This window comes from Bacillus rossius, chromosome 12 (assembly GCF_032445375.1).
Source record: "Bacillus rossius redtenbacheri isolate Brsri chromosome 12, Brsri_v3, whole genome shotgun sequence".
NCBI lineage: Eukaryota > Metazoa > Arthropoda > Insecta > Phasmatodea > Bacillidae > Bacillus > Bacillus rossius.
This window is the reverse complement of record NC_086339.1, coordinates 31718804-31741843: the sequence shown is the minus strand read 5'-3', so window position 1 is coordinate 31741843 and position 23040 is coordinate 31718804. Positions and strand designations below refer to the sequence as shown.

The following is a 23040-nucleotide window of genomic DNA, read 5'->3' as shown; positions in this document are numbered from 1 at the left end:
AAGGAGCTGTGATATTATTTACAGATCTTCCAGATCACTTTACGGTGAATCTGCAGTGACGGACTCAAAAGATGAAACTGGTGTACGACGATCTGTCGTCGTGGGAAGCTCAATGGGGGAAAGAGTGACAACTGCTAACTGTCTACTAACTGTCTTGGATTCAATGCTCTTAACTAACATGATACTGACAGCCTTGGGGCTCGGCCCAGGCCTAGACTTGGCGGGGCCCTGGGCCATTTTCTTTTGTGGGACCCTGATATCCTGGAGAGGGGCCCTACCGAGGAAGAGTCCGAAGAGGGAAAAACCCAGAAAATTTGAGGGGGAGGGGGGGGGGAAATAAATTCTTTGGAAAAAAATTTTAAGCCAACCAATTTTGGCAATGCTTTTGCTTATTTATCTTAGATTTTGATATCCTTTCCTGACTAAACTATTCTCGGGTTATTTTACAAAAATATTTTAAGATAAAACTCTGATGAAATCGCATCACACGAGGCAACACAATCTTCGAAGGTTTCTCTGACACGAAATCATGAAAACTCATTTGAAATCGAAAAGCATTGACCAGCGCTTTAAATTGCATGCTGGTGAGAATTTTAATTATTTCCCATTACTGCCCATGTGCTTTTTTTTTTACAGAAAACTAGACAGACAAGGCAAATAAAACTGAACAGTGTCTGCGGGAGACCACGGAAGGGGCGGGGCCCTGGGTGGCTGAATGACTTTGGCCCAGCTCTGTGTGGCTCAGCATCATTCACACCGTTTGTGGTTCACTCGCAAGAGCTGCTTCCTAATAGCAATTATGTGTCCTTGAGGGATGCAGCCTTAACCAAAGCTTTGAATATATATACTGTATAGAAGTCGCCAGCCCAGGTTAAATTTCTAATACGGTTTTGAGGTAGTTGGTTAATTCACCGCCGCAATCGCCACACATCTCTAGGGCATCGACTTGTGGTGGTCCCTAGCGGACAAGTGTCAAACTCTTCAAACATCCCTTCCCCCTCTTGTTGAACGACATTGAGCTGCAGTGAATGATGGATGAGGGGTGCGGGGAATGAAAGCGGGCGACAATGCTGCTCTCTAACGTGTAAATAACAACTAAGACGATACAGGGCGTTACGGCAGCGCACTGCAGCGGTGAAGTTCCCAAGCTGCTCATCATAAGCTTCTGAAAAACGTAGAGTAAATCCTATCCACTCGCGACTTCTATACAGTATATATATTCAAAGACCAAAGGATACTCTGGATTTCAAGGTTACCCTCAGTGAGAAACTAGCCTGAATGGATATCCCAATTATTTTGACTCTTACACAAATTTATCTATCAACAAGGAAATACCTTTTTTTTCGGCAGTCGTTTGATTACATCAAAAAATTATTCATACTATATTTTCAGGCAATTCTGGAATGTCACACATTCCGGTTATTCATTTTACAGTAATAGATGAACATTAAATGGCGTGGATAGCTGTTGGCTGGCTAAGCAACCCACTATCGTTACATTTCTACTGAACGATAGCGTCACAAACCCTTCAAAGGTCACAAAGGTGTATGAAAGGACGTGAGCGACTTTTCCCCTCATCGGCGATTCCGCGAGGATCCTTGCAGATATTCGGAAGGACAACAGAAATGGGCTGACATCCTTTAAAGTGCGCTTTTCAAGGATCCTTCGAGCCAAGGAGACAATGAGAAAACAGCTTGTGATTTGCTGAAGAACCCGTGCTTTAAGTCGCTTCAGGCATTTCTGATTTACACAACTGAAACGATGCCTGTTTGAGACATCCCTTTCGCGGATAGTCTTTCAGTACTCACTAGAAATGTGTAACCTCTAACCTTGGTAACGAGCAAATATAAGTGTTCCCATGTTGCAAATAAACTTATAATACGAAACTCGGACACGAAATTTAACGTACAATTTCTTAAAATAATGCCCAGCGTGATATATATATATATATATATAATTTTATCTATATATACGCAAATTGTGTTTTCTACTACATTTCGTGACGCGAATCACACGTAATTTCCGCACCGACCGCTAAAATTCGCTGCCAGGACAGCTACGTTGACTATTGAATCATTCGATTTGCAGAGCGAAATTTTAAACTGTATAATGAAATGACTGCAATGAATGTGAAAAAAAACTTTAAAAAAATACTCATCCCCGGCTTTGGGCCTGATTTTCAACAAGTAATTTTATTTAAATACTGTCCATATTCTTAAAATTTACTAAAAAATATTTACTATAAAGTTTGCCTTTGGCTTTGTGAACTTTGGTTCGCGCCGTGCGCCGCAGATGGCAACGCCGTGATTACACTCTTTCGTTGCATGCAACTTCCGTTCCATTCACGAACGTACCCCTACCAAATGCCGTCTAAGATGTTACACAACAAAAATATCGTCGCGTAAAATCTATAGTCTTCGCGCGTCGACCACAGAGGCGGAAAAGCGGTTTTGTGAAGCGTGTTGGTCGACTTTCACAGTCATCCTTGACGGTGCAAGATCAAGCGCAACCCCTACTGACCCTTAAGTTGGATGGAGGTTGGATCATGAGGCCAACATCCTCGTCGCTTCGAAGTAGCCTGCTTGATGTGTGGAAGAGAATAATGGCTTGTACAAGAGGACAAGAGGTCAAGCGAGTTAACAGCTGCGTCATCTGTAGAAAGTCGTTATACACTCCTACCCAATGAAAGAGGTTCGATTCCGAAAATACCTACCCCCCCCCCCCCCCCCCGCTTTTTTTTCTTTCTATATACGACCTTATAAGATGAGACTAACCCTCCATGTATTGTTCGATCCTACTTTAACACTCTAAAATCGTGTATCTATGTGTATGCAAAAAATATTTAAGTTTTTGGTATGGTATTTTTCGTATTATACTTGTTAGATATTTTATCTATTTCAAGATATTGTTTAATAATTAATAGAGAACTGCGTGTTATCTTCTTACTTTTTGAGCATTATTTTACGACAACTTTGTGTAAGTAGTTTTTGCAATAGTTTTTTAGACTATTTTATGAAACATCTCCGTACCAACCGAAGGAATTCAATTAAGACCTATCCGTGTTCTAAAGTCTTTGTAAATAACGAGAGTTGTTACAGCAAACTAAAGTTTGATTAAAATCTTTTCTAAGAAATTTCTTCACAAATTTTTTCATAGTCAAGTATTTAGTGGACTATATAAAGCAAACATTAATTTTTAATCCATAGTTTTAATATTGTACGCTACCATTTGATGAGTATCTTATTGCAGAAAATTATGGTTTAGCTAAAAAGTTTCGTACTAATGTAAATATGTGAATTTCATATATTCAATTTTTTTTTGTTTTAAATTAATTTGTCTAATGGAAGCTGATCTTATTTTAAATGATTATTTTATCCACTTAGATTTTGCTAAAATTTTAACTGTGAATAGCGCAGGTAAATTTTATGCTATAATACTTAATTGTGCCGTTGAACTTATCGTGTTGCAAGTATTCATATTTGTAAAAAATTTGCAAGTTAACTGTAGGTTCATACTTTTCAAATATTTTTAACGCATTCATTGTGGTGCAAATATTCAAATTTGATATAAATTCCAAGAAAATTGTATTTTTGTTATGGTTAAATCTTTTAAAGTCATAAGCCAAAGTAACTTATTCTTTATCTTTTGATAATTTCATAATATTATGCTTTTTAAAAATTGTTTTTGAATTTTATTTTGAATAATATTTACAAAATAAAAATATATTTTACTACATATGAAAATGATCTTTACCTACACATACAGGTACATACACATGGGTAGAGATGGATGGGATGCATTCCCCCTTTTCTCCAAAATCCTAAAAAAAAAATCTATCATTCCCTCCAACAAAAGGAAAGAATTTGAAAGCAAACAGCGGGTAGAGTGGTTCTATCCCTCACCCTCCCCTCTGCCCATTCGCTCCCTCTATACCCGAAATGAATTTATGTGAGCGCTCCTGTACAAATACGATAGAAGACACAATATAAATTGAAAAACTGACGCAAAAAAAAAAAATCTTATAACTGTAGCAATTAAAATACCAATTATTTTAGATGTTTGGTCTCACACGAAATTTTGGTTATTTTATTTCCTTGTTATTAATATTAATTCAGAGCTTTGTTTTTAAATTAATCTTGCGCTTTATGTTTTGTTGGTCTTCTCATCAGATATTTTAATATTATCTACTAGCGACTAAATATCCATAATAAATTATACATGAACTTTTACAGCTCAAAATAAAGGTTTAGTAAATATCTGCCGAGGAGTTTATTTTTAACCAACAAAAATGGAAGATAACTGTTGGATTTAAATTAAATAATAAAGAGTTAATAGTAGATAATGACAGGAAACTAAAATAACCAACTTCGCTTGTTACACCGAGTATTGAAGCATTAAAACTGCTACGTACCTGCCTTTTTTTTAATATTCCGAATTTATAGTGCATCTGCTGAATCTCAAACAGGAGTGAGCATAATTAATCACGGTGACACGTTTTTCCTTATTCACCAAAAATACTCTTCTTCACGTATATTTATGTTTTGCAAATAACTTTTGGAACAACGTCTCCACTCGAAGATAACATACGAGTATTTTAATTATTTAATTGGGCTTACTAACGCTTAGATATTTATGCGGTAAGTTTAGTCGGAGAGTAGGCCACCAATTAAACTTGACACATATTTAAAAACACCACACGCACTAGTCCATTCCTTACCCGGAGTTATATACCGTGACCCCTCACGCCGAGTTGTGAAGTAGAAGTTAATCTGGTTAGCGATTGGTTAGAAAAACAACCCGTAACTGTATAAAGGATGAAGCTAGAAACTTTTAAAATAGCTTCAAAAGAAATCCCCACAGTGAATCGTAAAAATGCCACTAAAAAGTGAGGATTGGTGGGAAAAAAAATTGTGTTGTGAACGCATCATCAAGGAATTGGTGTTTACTTCACTGTAAACGAAAAAAAGATACGAGCGAGTATTTTAGTACTCGACAGATATGTGCTACGTAAATAGCAAAGTCATGTGTTCTCATGTTGCAAATACACTTATAATGCGAAATTCGTGCACTAAGTTTAACGCATAACACGTGATAAATATACGCACATTGTGTTTTCAACTACATTTCTTAACGCGTATCACACGTAGTTTCCGCACCCGCCGCTAGAATTCGCTTCCGGAGAAACTACGTTGACTATAGAATTATTCGATTTTCGCAGCGAAAGGTTAAACTTTATATTGAAACGGATCTGATACGAGCGAAAATGACCAGAAAAAAAATACTAAACCCCGGATTTTGCCCTGATTTTCGACAAGGAATGCCATTAAAATACTGTCAATCTGGTTCAAATTTATTAAATAGTTATTACTTCAAAGCTTCCTTTTGTCTATATGAACTTTGGCTCGTGCAATACGCCACAGATGGCAGCACCGTGGTTACACATTTTTGTTTCATGAGAATTCCGTCCCATTCACGAAATTACTCCTACGAAATGCCGTGTACGAAGGCTAAGATATTTAAACACGAAAAAAGAAAATTCTAACTGGAAGAAAAAGAGGTGGAGAAGGGAGAGGGGTATGCTGCATTCGTTCTTATTTTGACTTCAATTATTAACATGGTAAAGATTGCACACACCATCTCTCTAAAGTTTTACCTCCTTGAAGTGCACTTAGGAGTTTGGCACGGTAAACGACGAAACAGTACTAGAGCGTACAAGCGAATACTGCACAAGTTCGAGTTGAGCTCTGATAAAAAGAATAGATACTATTAAGGGGCCCGCCTCGTCATAGGTATGTCTGTGTTAGTGAGGCGGGATGATAAGCGCGACGCTCGCTACTGATTGATTATATTAATTCATTTCCTTGGTTCGATACTTAATCGATGCGAAAATATATCGTTTGAAAAAATTAATTTTTTTAAGTGTGGTGGAGAGTCCTAAAGAGGCTTAAATTCCTCTAGTAACAACCATGACGTCTAGCATTATTGGTTTTAGTCAACGAATTGCCACAGTACTGACACATGTATGCTGACGATGACCAAGGAAGGAATCAAGTAATGAAAAGAATTGAATCATTCATTACATTAGTAGGTAAAATTTTTTAGAATTTTTTTCCATTTTTTTAGATTTATTATTACAAATTTCCAAGATAGCGGCCAATATGTCATCATCGGCTTACTGGAGAATGGTAGATGAGAAATGTAAGCCACTTTTATGATTTTCACCATGTTTTATTAAGTAGGTTTTTTTTTTTTTTACCTAGAATAACGTTATTTTTGGATCGACGAAGAATCGAACCAAGGACACGAATCGTTCGAATCAATCACTAAATCAATGAGTGATTTTTTGACGGATTTTGGAATTTTTTTCCGAATTTATAGCTTAATAATTACAGTTTACAAGATGGCGATCAATATGTGATTATTGGCTTAATATACATTGTTACTAGAGGAATTTAAATTTATTCAAATTAATATCTGTTTTTTTTACATTAAATAAAATATTTTGCATCCATCAAGTCTCTAACCAATAACATGAAGAGATCAAATTAATCAGTACATTAATGAGAGATTTTTGATGAATTTTGGAATTTTTCCCGGATATAGTTTTAAAATTACGAATTTCCAAGATGGTGGCCAAGACGACCGACAAGATGGCACCTAGTATATATAATCTAAGATTTCGGTATCCAGCAGACGTAAACATTATTGCGGCGTGATGTGATAAGCCAAGATGGCGGCCTCCAGCAGACGAGTACAATGTGGTGGTTCCAAGATGGTGGACGTGACGTCATACTGGCTGGCGTAATATCTGCTTTGGCATTTGTGTTGGGAGATCAGTCTGCCTGTGGTTTCCATAGAGGAAGAATCATTTGCCTTTTTTTTTGCCCTCACCGAGATCGAACCGAAGACTCTGAGCTCAACACTGTAATTTGGTTTTCTTAATTAAAATTTTATTAAAATTGTATTAATTTTTTTCCCGATTTTCTAGCATTGTAATTACAGATATTTAAAAGATGGACGTGATGACATAATCTAAGATGGCGGAAGGTTTTTACTAATATTTTATTATATACTTTTTTGTAATTTTTAAAATTTTACCCAATTATCTGGAATATAATTATGAATTTTCAAGATGGCAACCGTAACGATAATTTCAACGATTACGGCATAATTCAAAATGGCTGCTATGAAATCCTATTGGTCGAAGTCATGACTTCGGGGCTTAGGGCGGCTAGTCGACGGGAAGTTTTGGCGCTTTGAGGAATTTCCGTTCTTTTAAATGCAACAATATATCGAGGCATTTCAAATTTTGAATTAAAGAATTTTTTACAGGTTTTTTTTCCCCCTTCTAAAATGGAATTTTTGAATTTTCAAGCTTTCAAAAGAATTTTGTGGGATTTTTTTTTTCCACCTAAAAACTGGAAAGTTTGGGGAATTTTTGGCTAATTGTCGCAATTATTGAGTCATTTGTAGTAATTTTTGCCAAATTTTGGAATGTCAAGGCTGTAGTCATTCAAGATGGCCGGCGTGACGTCACAATCCAAGATGGCAGACCGTCTTCTCGCTCCTCACACCAATTCCAGTAGCAGTAAATACATATAATTATGTACTACTAACGGGCCTTTGAATTGTTGATGTCTGCGTCTCCATGGCAAACGGCTTTTGCAACGGCAGTAGCGTACACACGAGGGAGGGCATGTATAATGAGCAGTGCGAGAGTGTTCCGGGTGTAGACCGCCGTATCAAAGCACTGGTACCAACACAAGGGGGGAAAAAATTCAAAGTAAAACAGCGGGCAAAGTGTTTATGAATATTGTCCCCTCCCTCCTACACGAAATGAAATTCTGCGTTCGCTCCGGACAGCATGTCGTCTCCTGACGATTTCCTACTCCATGGGTAAAACTATGGGGATGTATAAAAAAAACTGGATGCGCGAAGCAGATCACAGCAGGTCCGTGATCTGATGGTAATTAATGATGTCCATTGCTCATCTGGGATTCACATCTGTAGCATGATGGCCCAAAGAGTGGCTTCCCAGTGACCTCAATCACGGAGGTCTTTAAGTGCATTCCACTTAATCTTGAAACTTTTGAACTGTTGGTATAGACCTACGTGTTTTCTCCTGGCCAATGAAGCAACATGAAATGCGATTCACTGTCTTTATTCTAGGTCTCACACGCCATGTTGATTTTGGTCATAATTTTTGGTTTTTTTTTAAATTTTATTTAAGGGATGTTTTTAAAATCTTAGTTCGAAACATCACTTTCATTTGTTGTTATGTGAGAAGTATTTTCAACAGATATTCACTTAGTGCAATATCATTAGTGTAAAAAGGCGCGCGAGTGATAATAATTACGAAGACTTACGTCACCTTTTAAATCCACTATATTAAAACTTACGGAATATATGTTAGAAAATATTTGTGACGGAACAAAAAATGCAAGGTATGTAGCAAGTTGAAGTTAAAAAAATTAAATATTAAATATTTGGAGGGAAAAAAATCAACAATGCATGTGAGACTAAGCCTTAATATGACGTAGATTTAAAAAAAAAAATAATGTTTATAATAAGCTAAGTTTTAATTTAATTATGTTGATTGTTGGCTGAGATATCTATCAGAAGTATATTTTGAAAGAAATGTTAAGTCTGGCTGGAGTGGACACAGTACGGAATTGTGTTGTGTTTCGCCTGAAGGACTGGTGGTCATTTGCTAAGACCTCTTTGTTTGGCCGAAGCGTGAGATGAGGAGCTCGATCGTGGCCACTTTATCGCCACTCGAGCCAAGAGCGTGAAAAGTCGTTGAAGGAGTTCTTGTGGAATGGAGGGGGGGAAAGTCTGCGAAGGGGCTGAGGGGGGAAGCGTGAGCGGAGATAAAGCGCGTTGCGCTAATGGCCGGCTAAGTGAGCCGTCGCTGGTGTAATCTAGTAGCCACTTTGCCTCAGTATTGATTGTGGTAATAATAGGCACGGCGAAATCAGTTAGTGGTTCCGGCGCACGTGAGAGGGGTTGGAGAGTGATGGTGGCGAGGGGTGTGGAAGTGACGCGGGTTGAAACACCTGCCGCCTGCAACAGCCTCGACCCCCGGGAAGCAGGGCCCAACCATGATGTAAAGAAGAGGAGGTGAAACCGTGCGCAGGTTTTCCCCCTCCACGCGCTCCCTCGCTACGTCACCTTGGTTGTAGGCAGCGCTCTTCTTCCAAGCGCTTCCCATCCATTTCATCTGCGTCTCGTGCGAACAGGCGCGTAGGAACCGGTGGGGGGGGGGGGGGGGGGGGGGGGGCGGGGGCGATCCAGGCGACTGCCCGGCCATAACATTTCATGGCCGGGCAAAGTGATGGTTTTGCCCGGCCATTGCATCAGATGAACAAGAGGCATTGTCTTCATTGCAATGCTAAGTGGTTTTGTGGGATTTTCTTGTCTGTGCGCTACTTTATTCTTAAAATAAATTAAGACTTTTCGATAAGTGTACAAGCACAATAAATACGGCAACTGTTCTTGTTTTCTTCTAAATATTCACGTTTCACAGTGCTAATAGCGGAAATATTATTGTGGGATATAAGACCAGTAAATGTTGCCGCTCGTTGCAGTAGCTTACGCTCCGTTTTTGTCCACCCTTGTCTACCTGACCTTCAGACCCTTGCATTCACCCCGCCTCGTTTCTACCTAACGCTAACGATCTGACGTGCAGAGCGCTTTCCACATGTCATCATTCAACAGCTGTACGTCTTGCTTTTAAGTCCAAGAAACTTTGTGAGCCATACTACAGAACTGTTTAAAATAAACTTATTTATCTGTAGTATCGTGAGTGAGTAGTGTGGAATGGCAGTGATGAAAAACATTTAGGGTTTAAGGAAAAAATTTATAACAGTATTTTAATTTTTGCAGCGTACAATGACTCAGAAAAGCATCAAATTTTTCTTCAACAACCGTTCTGCACAGTCCTGCAGTTCATCACAACCACCGCCTAAAAAGCAGTGCGCATTAGGCTGTAATGCCTGTGAACACAAAGATCCTAAAGTAGAGTTGGATTCATTTAACTCAGGTATTACTTTTGAACAGTTTAGACTGAGACGAATTTTTTACATGATCCCGAAAACCATATCTAATATACCTATTTAATATTAAAGTTTAGTACGTCGGTACATTATTTTTTTCCGCTCGTCGCTCGTGATTATTCCATCGGTCATAAAAAAATTTCTTTGAATCTACAAGTCATTGAACAAGAATTTATCAAGCAGATTTGCAGTTATTTTTTAGCATCTTCACTCGCCTATTCTGTGGGGTTCGCATTTTAAACTTATTCTTAAGGGGAGTCTGACAGTAAAACAATTAAAATATTGACTTTTTTAATTTTTAATACCAAAGTAAAATTTCGACTTTCCTAAATAAAATGATATGAGTGTTATTGCGAAAAGCTTTTTTCCATCTTTAATTTCAATCTTTGCCTTTTCTACAGCTCTAGATAACTTGATGATATCTAAAAATAAATTTGAAGGTGCTTGTAATTTATGTACTCTGTGCAGTGGGAAAATTCAACAAATTGCCTTTAAAATGAATTCTACGAGGCGAAAACTGAAACGTGAACACTGTTTTGTGATGATGAGCCTTAAGTAAATATGTTATAAAAAAAAGTTAAAATTTCTGCTAGTAGTACATTCTATTTTTATGTACGAAAGATGCTTAAATAGCACTATTTTGATCCTTAGAATAAAATTTTTTTTCTACCGGGGGGAGAGCCCCCGGACACCCCCTTAGGCCCTATAATGAAAATTTTCAAAGTACCTATATTAATTCCAATTACCATCACCATTCTGTGTTTACAAGACCCAATCAACATTTTGAAGTGATGAAACAGCAGAAAAATATTGCTTCGTTGATTTTATTATTAATATAAACCCCGTGTTTGGATGCTAATACATTTATTTAAACTGTATGTTCTAAATGCATGTTATACAATGTACATAGCAAAGTATTTTTACGCTTCGTGGTAACTCACTATTCAAACGATTGTAAATGAACTGTCTGTGCGTCGTATTCCCGTAAGCGCGCTGCGTGTAGACCGGGCGGTGCGACCTAGGTGACGTAGTGCGCAGTGGAGGACGCGTTTGGGCGGCCGGACGGTTTCACCTCCTCTTCTTTACATCATGGGCACAACAGCAGCGAGGGGCGCAGTAGGGGTGGTCACGTGTGGAGGGCCCCCTCCATTCCCAACAACTGTAGGCCCTGTGTTTCACGTCGCACCAACTGAATACATGTTGCATTGGCGTAGCTGTGTTCATAAAGTTGGGGGGGGGGGGGGCAAATAATGATTTTGATGTCATGTAAACCCATTCCCCTCTTACTAAGACGGAGGGTCCGGGGGTCCTCCACCGGAAAAATTTTGATTTTAAAAGTGCAAAATTAGCGCGTTTTTAAGCAGTTTTTGTATCCAACCATTGGATACATCGATGTTAAAATTATTATTGTTTCCTTAAGATAAAATTTGATGAGTGAAGAAATTACAAATAAAGTTGGCCAGAATAATATTATAAAATAAACATATCACGGTCTAGAAAGTTGGGGGGGGGGGCAGTCCCCTCCACCCAAAAATTTCAGGGGGACACGTCCCCCCTGTCCCCCCCGGTTCCTACGCTCCTGATTGTTGGAGATATTTGTGACTGAACAACGAATACAAGGGATGTAACACAGTTCTAAACAAGAGTAATGACGGAAAAAAAAATCAAGATAGTGTGTAATACAAAACTTTAATATGACGTCAATTTAAAAAAATATATAATAGGCTATGTGTGAATTGAATTTTGTAAAATTTTTGGCTAAAATGACTGTCAGAAGTAGATTTTTTTTAAAAAAAAAGTTCAGTTTAGCTGAAGTGGACATACTACGAAATGTTTGTGTGTTTCGCCTAAAGACTAGTGGTAATTTGTCAATACCTCTTTTAAATATATGAGATATGCGTTTAAGTACCCTTTTAACGATGCAGTTATTTTTTTTCAGCATTTTAGACTTGCCATTGAATGGGGGGAGGTATCTCGTATTACCCGAAAAAAATATCCGATGTTTCCCCTTCCCAAGATTCGAAGATAGGTCACCCACCCTGTTGCACAATATTTATTCATTTTTTCTTCATTCCTATGCCCTGCATAATGAAAGGTATTCCATTCATTGTCTCCCATTCTCATATGCACGTGAGGACAGTGGTCGGGAGTCACGTCGTACTGAAAAGAAGAATAAAAAAAAAGTCCACGTGTTTCTGGAAGGTTCTCGTCGCTGCACCGCCCATTTCCGCAGCAGCGCGTCTGAGGACTTCCGCTTCTTCGATGGCCTCAGGCGACAGTAGTTCAGCGAGCTGTAGGCCAGACTCAACAAATCACTTCGGAAAACCTATCGTAACACGTTAGATGTGATAGCACAGTTTCATTTACTGAATCAAACACAAGTTGCGGCGAAAATATTGGATCCTAAATGTTGTTCCCTCGCTTTCCCCCTTAAGAGGATGGTATCCTAAATTATTTTCCTTCTATTATTTCTGTTTTCGTACATGATTTTACATAAATTTATACTATAACCAGATTAAAATATTTATTACAATTTTGTTTATAGTAAAAAAAAATTACTTATTTCAAGTTTTTTTCAATGACCTTAAGGGGTCTGCCTCGTGTATCTGTGTTAGTGAGGCGGGATGACAAGAGCGACGCTCGCTGGTATTTCTAGCGCGGTATCGCCTCTAAGCGCAAGGCTCTGAACTGGCGCGCAGTCTTCTCGTCGTGCATAGGATAACTATAAAACTTGAGCGGTGACCGTAACATTATATGGCGGGAAAATGAAGAAAAAGGTGTTAATGCAAGTCGCTTAAGTGCTTTTAAGAACCTACACCTGTTGTCTTGTGCCTAAAATTTACTCTGGAAACACGCCTTTTAGCCGTTATAGCTCTTCTAAAAATACAGTTTACAAACTTAATCCGGAAACCAAACTATTTATCTGCCCTTAGTAAGTTCTTAAATGTTATTCGTGAATAGACACCCACTTGGATATGTTGAGTAGTTTTCAAATCACGTTGTTTTTCCTGAAGCCCTGAGCACCCTTAAAGGCAAATATTTATGTCAGTCCTCGTATGTACTAAAACAATGAAGTCATTTTTTTTTACAGTTTTGGATTAACCGTTAGTATATCATATTTGTCTTAAAACTCTTTATTTTTAGTCAATTATTTTTTGAATCATTAAAAATGAGGTTTTCAGCCCGATCGAACCTCTGCAGCACTGCTCGAGGAAATACGTCATCCTGAATTCTGGTTGCGCTCGTGGCCCAAGCTTTATTGAATTCCTGGGAATTTTTTTGATTTTTGCCTGCCCGCCGTTTCTGCAAACAAACCACTACTAACCGTAGCGAAAACATTACCTGGCGGACGTAGGCTAAAACCTTCCCCGTCTAACTGATTGAAGAAACAAAACCAAAATCTGAAGAGCAATATTCAGTCTAAGAGTTGCGTGCAAATAAATTTAAAACAGGCAACAATCATGTTATATAAACTTTCAAATATGTATTAATAAATATTATTGTCGACATTTGAAGAAGACACATAGAAGCAATTTTTACTTATTCTGTAACAACTGGACGGCGTGAGGTAAAGAAATGGTACGTTGATGGAGTCGCATTTCAAAGGATATGGGCGTGAAATCCCACACATAATTCTATATAACCGATTTTCAATGTACATCAGAAATAATACAGTCAAACAAGATTAAAAACAAAACAATAATACGGCGACATTACGTTCGTCCCACCGCGAGCCACAAACCTGAAGATTTCGATTTCTCTCTCCTTCTCTCTTTCTCTCTTTATTTATCCACCCTCTCTCCCCCAAAGAATTTAAATGCAAGCCATGCCACAGCGCTCGTTTCATACCTACTACGTGCTGTAGTCTGCCGCGTAGCAATGCATTATCTTTAAGAATGGGTTTTAATGCATATTACGTAAAGAAATATTTTCTTGTTCCGGGATGAAAATTACCTTTTGTGTTAATGCAGTACGTGGAATAGCCCTGTTACATATTCAACCCAAATATGCAGGGCTTCCTAATTCATTTTGGAGACATTATCTTTTATTTTAAATCCCAAGATTTTACTTTTAAAAAATCGGTGGAATTTTTATAAAGTTAAAAGATACGCATTTTAATTTCGAGAAAAAAAGGGCAAACAATTTTTTTCAGTGTATTTGATATTGATAAGAGATTTCTTACACTGAAAGTGATTTGATTCGGAGATAGGATTTTTATTATTTGAAACAGACTTAATTCTCTTTCAACCTCCTCAGGTGTGAAATTTTAGAATGTGGTAAAAATGATTTTGTATTTGTATGTCTATTATTAATGCACATCATCTTATGCCCCGATATTAATTCTTAGTATACAATCAAAATTACATCCTATCCACCTTCTTTTTGATAGCATTTCTAAAAAATTGGGAATACACGGGATGTAACTAACTCTTAAGAGTGAAATTCATGCTGAGTTTATTACCTTCCAGTTATTACATTTGATGATGAAAAAATTTCTTTATAAAACCCTTTCTAATTCTGTATGTGTCTGTAGGTTGTGCGGAAATAGATCAGTTTTCTTTAAAGTTTTTGATGACTCTGCAATTTTTTCGTAGTTGTAAACATTTACCTTTTTTCAGTCTATTAAAAAAACTGTGGTTTAATATATTATTCCATTTACTGGAATAAATTTGGAAGCACTGCTGTTTGTACGGTGTCCTCTATGATAATAATAGGATATTTGTTTACATTAAAAATAGTAAAAAATTGCCTATTAATTTTTTGAAAGTTTTAAAAAGCCGTTAACCGGGTCCTATGAATCGGTTACATGCGTGTTTTCACAAATCTGCCAATGTGACAATCAGATCCGATCTAGATGTATGCTTTTTCTATAAGACAAACATATGCTAATTGGTTTTTAGTTAAAACAAACATTAATGATGCCGTAGACGCAGGGTCTAATTTTTATATCAAATTACTATAAAAAAAATTCTGGAAAAAAATATATAATTTTATAATGTTATCTAGAAACATCTTTATATAAATTAAATTATTTTTTATAATTAAACAAAACTGAAACATTTGTTTGTATTTGGCATTTATGAATTAAATTGGTACTCTAAACCAAAACCAAAACATGTACTTGCATTGGGCAATTTTTCTTTTTTATTAATGGTTGGATCTCGCATTTACTGTTTTTTAAAATTATTTATTATTAATGATTGAACTGTTTTGTTCATTATTTTTGTCAGTGCATCATTGCAATATAATTGTTACTTGTTTTCAATTTTTCCTGTGATTATTTTTTCTCACTTGCATATTACTACAAAAGAAATTTGTCCACAATCACCAAGTCAGTTTTAATTTATTGGTTCAACATTTTCAAATTATTTTAATGCTGTTTAAATCTTATATTTGTGCACATAAAAAACAAATAAACGGAATCGTTGTAATAATATCGACATAAAGGTTTTCGTCTATAATATCTTTGAGTGTAATTTGTGGCTTTAAAATACAAAACTTCAATATTAAATTTCTATATTTTTGTGTTAGGATATTCAAAATCTCTCGGTTAATCGAAATTTTTTTGCACGTGTCCTTTTAAATACTGACACTAATAATTAAGTAAATACAGATTATAAATTTCTAAGAAATAAAAAATATATATAAACGCAAAATAAAATTCAATGGATCTATTAGAACTTATTTGGCATGATTTTTAGTTTTACTAAAGCAGACGTGCTTGTATCTTTAGTTGATGTTCTGTTCTTTGTTGAGAGATGACCTTAAACTTCGCCTTCACCTGTAGAGTTGCATGAATCACGCTGTTGTTTTCTCCTATTTCTTGTTCTCTTCTCGGGTCTTTTTTTTCTCTCCTTGAAAGTCTATGTCTAGTCTCTGCCAGCTTTCTTCGTCATATTGCAAGACTTTGTGTCAAGATAAAATGTTATTGTAAATCATAACTGTGTTAATAAAAAAAATCACGTAACCGTGCATGCTCAAATTACCACAGGCCATACTCATTTACCAAATTTTTTTCATCCGGTTGACACAGAAACAAGACATAAGGAAGTGGAATCTTGATAACGTGTTATAATTTATTTTAATTCCTATACATCCATCAAAAGATAAGTGAGAGGTTTACCACAGCTATAAGAATGACTCATGTTAGTTCAAGAGTGTCGAGTCGGTTTTATGGGCTTACTATAATATTTTTTTGTTCCCTGAATCTTCAGTCTTTCAATATAACTATGACGCAAATTATGGCCTATAGCTTTCTGCCTTCATCGTGCCACAATCTCGCCTGGACTTTTGTTCGTTGTTTGACTCTCGTCACTTTGCTATCGCCGAAATCCTTGTGTTTTAGTAAGCTTAACGTGTATCAGATCGAGCTAAAGCCTGGTACACAAAATCACGTTTCAAACAGGGTTAAACTATATGGCATACAGAATTCTGTGCAGGTCCTAGTAAATCCGTTTACATTCGTAGATCCTGGGAAACGTATTCCACAATCCGGTGTGTTCCAAAGGGCATTTGCTTTCTTTGAGGCAGAGATTACACAATAACAGATTTTCAAAGGCCATATCACTGTGTCAATTCATAGAATAATTCCCCAAAAATCACTTCACGGGGTAAAACCATTCGTATCCGCCGGTCATTTATAACTTCAGGCATTCTATGCATTTAATTATACACTATCTTTAAAGAATTAAAAGTGTTAATATAGTACTGGCCTTAGAACTGTTAAAAAAAGATGGCATTTTCATTTACTACATCTCCCGCTAGAATCTAATTCACATCTAAAAATTTCCTCTTAATTTTAACTCCTCAACAGAACTCGTAGATTCGAGCTGACAGTGACTACTCGTAGACAGTGCTTGGTTAGCTATTTTCCGCAAATGAGTGCCTGCTTCTATTTTAATGCTGTGCGTAGTAGTTTTTTTTTTCGATATTTTTATTGTTAATTTTCCTCTCAATAATTTCAACTTTTCTTACTGTATTAAAATGTATTCCATGGCATCCTTGTGTTAATTACATCTCAACATGCTAATAGGTACGGAATAACGTATATTTTTGTTTAACATTTGATATGCCTTAACATTTTTCTGTTAGAGAAACTAACTCAAAGAAAATACTTCTTAATTTAATTTCATACCTGTATGCATGAGTAATTAAACAACGATTCGAAAAAAGGGTTAAGACTATATCTATGTTTTTTTTAGATTTTGTAATACACACTCCAAATTTGCATGAAATACCTTTTTTATTACTAAAATTGGTCATCCATTATTAATTCTCTAATCCTCACAAACTTTGCTACGACAGTGTTTCAGTTAATATTCGTATTCAATATTACAATAGTGTTACAATATGATCATTAGTCCAATGGAAACTTAACTCCTCAGTTTCGTAAATATTGTAAATACATTGTCGTATGATTTTATTATTTTCTGAAAGTATTCCGCGGATCAATATGATCTATTTAAAATATTTATGAATTAAGTTTTAGCTTGTCTCCCAAGATTTTTTTTTTCAAATATTGGCTACCTAATAATACCTACTAATATACATTTTATTTGCTTATTTTTTAGAGAACCTTTTATCAGTTTATATATTTATATTTTTAGTTTTTGGATATTAAAAAAAATATTACATGGTTCTTCAATCACTTATTCGTATAGAATTCACAATATTTTTGAGGTTAAGATAGCAATTTTTTTTCTAGAATCTCCATTTTTTTAGGCTAAACATTTCAATATACGTCACATACAAGCCAAACATCAACCTTGGGGAGGGGGCAGTTTTATAATTCAGATTATCCCACAAGACAATCTCCCCATTACACGCGTCGAATTGACTCATGATGCGGATTTTCTTCGCCCTAAATATATATCCTGGGAACAGAGAGTACCTCTATACCCTCCGTTTACTGTGGAGCTTTAGTTAGGAATTGTTCTACGCTTTCCGGCTGATTGTTTAACACTTACGTGAAACATTGTTTAACGTATAGTAGTTTTCAGTTACGTAAATTTTTCGATTTACATTAAAAGTATCTGTTTTAACTCTTTCCATGATTAGGTATCAAAGTCAATTTATTTTTAAACCTTTTTGTTACCTAACCGCAAGGAAAGTTAATAAATACCTACCACGTAAAAAAAAAATCCGGGTAAAAAATCTGTGGTAAAGGCTATTTCATGGCATTATCTATAGTTTCTGTTCGGTGAATTTAAGTTTAGTTCAGAAGTGAAATCCACAAACCATCAGATAATTAATCGACATTAAAATATAAAATAAACCATTTTTTTTAACGAAGTAAACCGACGGCATTGTTTATAAACCTGAAAAAAAAATTCTGTTAAACGAAATCAATAAAGTTAGTTATCTTTAAAGGTATAGGTTGTGAAAATATGTTGATGAGTTTTTGACAGCTGGTTTTTTTTTTTTTTTAATTAAATATGCGTGTTACAGATTTTTTTTTTATTTCGTGAACATTATGTTGTTGATATAAACAAATACTGGGGGGTCGGACGTTGTTTAGCGGACACGCGAAACGGGCTGTCGGGAGGTGGCGCACACCCTTAACGCGGCGCGGGAAGGCTTGCGCGAGGCCGCAGCCGGGCGTAGCTGCTGGCGTGTTGAGAGTCGCCCCGGTGGTGTGTGTGTTTTGCAGCCTGCGTCTGCGTCGGCGGCGGCGACGGCTGCGCGACCCTGCGACCTGCCCCAGGGCGGCCTCAGCTGCGACCCCTACCGGGAGCCCGAGGAGTTCCGCACCCCGAGCGAGGACTCGGGGGTGTGCCTGGGGCCCGAGCCCCCCGCCCCGGCACGCTGTGCTAGGTGAGCCCCCCTTCCCCGCCTCCCCGCCTCCCCACCTCCCCATCAACCCCCTACGTACCTCTACATCGGGGGCGATGATACTTCCCTGCACAGGGATTAAGGCTGTGTCTCACAAGCCATGCCGACATTTTTTTTTTTTTAATTTATCTTCATACTTAACCAGTTTTTTTTATGAATTTTTAAATCTATTCCAATTTGTTTTATTTCTAATAATAATCACGGATTTTCAATATGGCGGACGTGACGACATCATTCAGAACGACGGAATGCAATATGGCGGAACGTTCTGAAAAAAAAAGTGCCAGAATATTCTGGAAAACAAAATGGTGGACGTGACGTCATGGTCCAAGATGGCGCCGGGCTCAGTGGCTTGAATTAATTTTTTTTATGGAGTCTTAATCCGCTTTTAGGACATTTTTTTTGGCGACTAAATTTGGGCGTTTTCCCTCAATAAAGGGAATTTTTTTTCCGTAGAAATAGAGAACTGTTAAAGAATTTTGAGGGTATTTTGAAGAAATTTGACACAAAGATGGCCGCCGTGACGTCGGATGGCGGCCGGTCATTCACTCCATCTACACTCCTCCTCCTGTTCTTGGAGGAACGAATATATACTACTAAAGCAGCACACCTATCTTGCCTTTGTTATTCTGTCACTGATATTTGCGATAGATATTCACTAAGTGTAATGTAATTGGTGTAGATTTTCGCGCAATTTTTGGTAATAGCTATCACTTACACAGATTTTTACAGCAATTACATTTCACTTAATGAATGTCTGTGGAAATATTTGCGGTAGATGGGAGGTATTGTGTTAGATTTTCAGAAATATCCCTTAAATGATCGAAATAACTATAAAATGAAAATAGAATCAACTTGGCCTGTGCGACCGAGCCTTTAAGTCTCTGTCACACACTTCATTCAGGTTATGCCACCACCTTTCCGGATTATCTAACGTCAGGATAGTTTTTTAACGGGAATACTTAACCAAGGAAATCTTTATATACATTTCAAAGGTACCGAAAACAAGTTATAATGAATCGGCCGTGTAGAAATAATAACTATATAGTATGTGCTTTGGTCTCCGTCGAAAAATCTTTACGGGAACTAACCCGTGAATAATAATCCGCTGGAAAACAGGAAAACTCTACTGAAATGGAAACTCTGAGCGAACTAAAAAAAAACCCTGAAGCGCAGCAAGTAAACCTGGCGGGCAAGGTCAACAGACAACAGATGAAATCCACCCATAAAATTCTGAACGCAAGCGGTTTTAATGGAGTCTGAATACAAACCAGATTAAACCACTGTACTTCTATTATTAAATGGCTACTTCTGTAAATAAATGTCGATAGCCCTCTTGCATTCTGTGTTTCGTCACGAATGTTTTTTTTTTTTCACCAGACATTTACTTAGTGTTGTTTAATGACGTTAATAAGTCATGCAAGTATTCAATGTATCGATCACCAGCGTGGCATTTCACTGCTAGTAATTAAAGTTTATTAAATAACTGGCAGCAAAATGTGCGAACAAACCATCAAATGAAAAAAATGCTATTGTGACAGATGACTTGGATTAGTCCTTACAATGTTAATAGCATTTTCTCGTAATTTGTTATTATTTAAGGAATATTTTTACAATTTACCACGATGAATTTGTTGTCATAAACCTTTTCAACATATATTCACTAAGAGTAATATAATGGGTGTAAAAGATTCGCATGATTGTTCGTGATTATTATCCCATTAATTTCACTTTGTGAACATCTGTTGAAATATTTGGCGAGAGAACAAGGGTGGGTATCGAGTTAAAGTATCATTTTAAGCCCTTAAATAATACTAATGACGGGAATGTGAAAAATTCAACATGGTGTGTGATACAGGGTGTTACGGCGACGAGATCTCCAATTTTATAGTAGACTACGAACCACTTGGGAACTGACTCAATGCTCATAAACACGAGTGCTATCGGGCAGTTGAGATTCACTTTGTCAAGGCAGCGTGCCGCATTAAGGGGGTGCCTCCCATTTCAGGTCAATGTTTTATATTTACGTTAATCACAGATTTACCTGAACATATTTCTAAATGGTTTAGCTTTGACGAAATTAAGAAAATGTATATAGAATAATTTATGCAAAATTAGCTGCCGAAATTACAATTTTATTACTTGGGGATTACTAATAAGAATAATTAAAAATATTACAGAACTGAAACTTTTAAAGTTTAAAGGCAATGATACTGACTACTTCATGATAGGGTTTGTATGTTTATTAACAAAGTTTATTTTATTTTGCACAGCTACTAAAATCCTTACAAATATGAGAGTTTTGAAAGACCAGGTAAAATTAAATAAAATAATCTCAAAAGAAATTCGAACAATTTCATGAAGTAGCCAATAGTATTGATATTATACCTGAAAAATTTTAGTCCTGTATTACACAGTTGATTCTCTTTATTCGTGCGCTCCAAAAAAAGTTAATAATTTAACTTTGTCAACTAATATCGCAAAAAAAGTATGCGATGTAAATATTTCTAATTTCATGGAAGTTAAACCGTTGAAAAAGTCTACATGTTTATCAGCGTTTTCACTTAAATGCAAAATAATGACTTTAATTGTGGCGCACACGCTTAACGATCAGGGGTCCACCGAGGTCACGTGGTCTCTAGAGACCTGCAAAATTCGCGGATTGATTCGGTGATAGGCTAGAATTCAAACACATATACCTCTTAGATAATTTTGCAATTGGCTCACTGTTCATCTGGACGAATCTCAACCAGTTATAAACCCTCAACCAAAGAAGGATCGAATCACAGACAAACCAGCTGAGACGACTTACAAGTCGGCAGCCAATGAACTTGCGTTATTTGCCCGAGTGTACAGGGGTATGTGCAGTCTATCCTGAAGGCCATCGAAACCACGAATTTTGCAGGTCTCTAATGATGACGCGTCCGTCGTGACCACATGAATAGCTACAACCATATTCAAGAGCGAATTACAACCCGAAACATCGGACGTGGACTAAATCCAGAAAGCCCAGAATCGTTTATGCAGAATGCCTTTGAAACGATAGTAGAAGGGTTAGTGAAGCGTACAGAGGTAGTATTGTCTGCGCGAGTATTTCGACGTGACGAGTTCATATGGTCTCAAGGCGGGTATTCCAAGACGTTAGGATAAGGTAGCGAATAAGCACTCGCGCGGCCGTATTACAGAACGTGTCCAGATCGAATCCCAGTTGAGGAAAGAAATCGTCAACCGTTTTAATAAACGATGCCCTGCAAACTGGTTTCAACGCATTCTAGCGGACGTTACGCAACCATCGTTATGATTGTTACAGAAAAATTACTAGAGTTAGCGGCACCACCGCACAAAAATAGAACGGCCTCTCTATTATTCTGAATTACTTTCAAGTTTGCGGTTATTTATTGTTGTTACTATTAAAGTGCACAAAATGTATTCCAGGGTAGTTAGGTTATCATAAAGTTTCATTTTGCACACCAGCATGCTTGGTACGTCACCCGATGATCACGAAAGAGACTATATACGAATTATTGACGCCATACGCGGGTCCGCCATCTTGAAGAAATCAACGAAAAAGTGAGCTATGCACATGCGCGGAATTTGGGCAACAGAACGGCAACGGATAGGACACCAAAATCCGGTCCCAAAAATAAGGGACTGGCTGTGTCCAGTTCATAAACCAATTAATCACCATTCTGAATCCAAAAACCAAAATTCAATAAGTTTCGTGGTTTTTATTCATAAGCATTTTTTTTAACTCGTACCCTGTACCAAATTGTTGGATACTGTGACTAAAAATTTTTGCTACGCAAACATAAATGACAATTCAAAACAGAATCAAAAGTGCTATATTTTTTGGAGAGACGGGCAGTTCATTGCTCGACTTATGCAGTAACAATTTTTAGTCGGGTTATTTTGAATGTTCACAATGGAAAAATAAAAGTTTATTATTAAAATAGAGAAATAGTCATTTATTTTTTTATTTTTCAATCAATTAATTATTTATGTGTGTTATTTTTTATGTGACACTAAAGTATATACACATCTTTAGTGAAGAAGAAGGTTATAGTAATACATATATATTACTAATCTTGCAAATTTTATCTTTATTATTAGAAGACAAAATAAAAAACAATTGAAAAATACTTCTATTTATTGT

At 36.8% G+C, this 23040-nt stretch overlaps 1 protein-coding gene across 1 annotated transcript in view; it reads left to right on the top strand.

Moving 5' to 3' along the window:
* LOC134537288 (whirlin-like) overlaps positions 1-23040 on the top strand; it is a 205320-nt gene that overhangs the window by 160523 nt on the left and 21757 nt on the right. The window contains exon 8 of the mRNA XM_063377563.1: positions 18706-18869. Within this exon, the coding sequence (XP_063233633.1) occupies positions 18706-18869 (164 nt within the window). The remainder of the gene's footprint in view (positions 1-18705; positions 18870-23040) is intronic.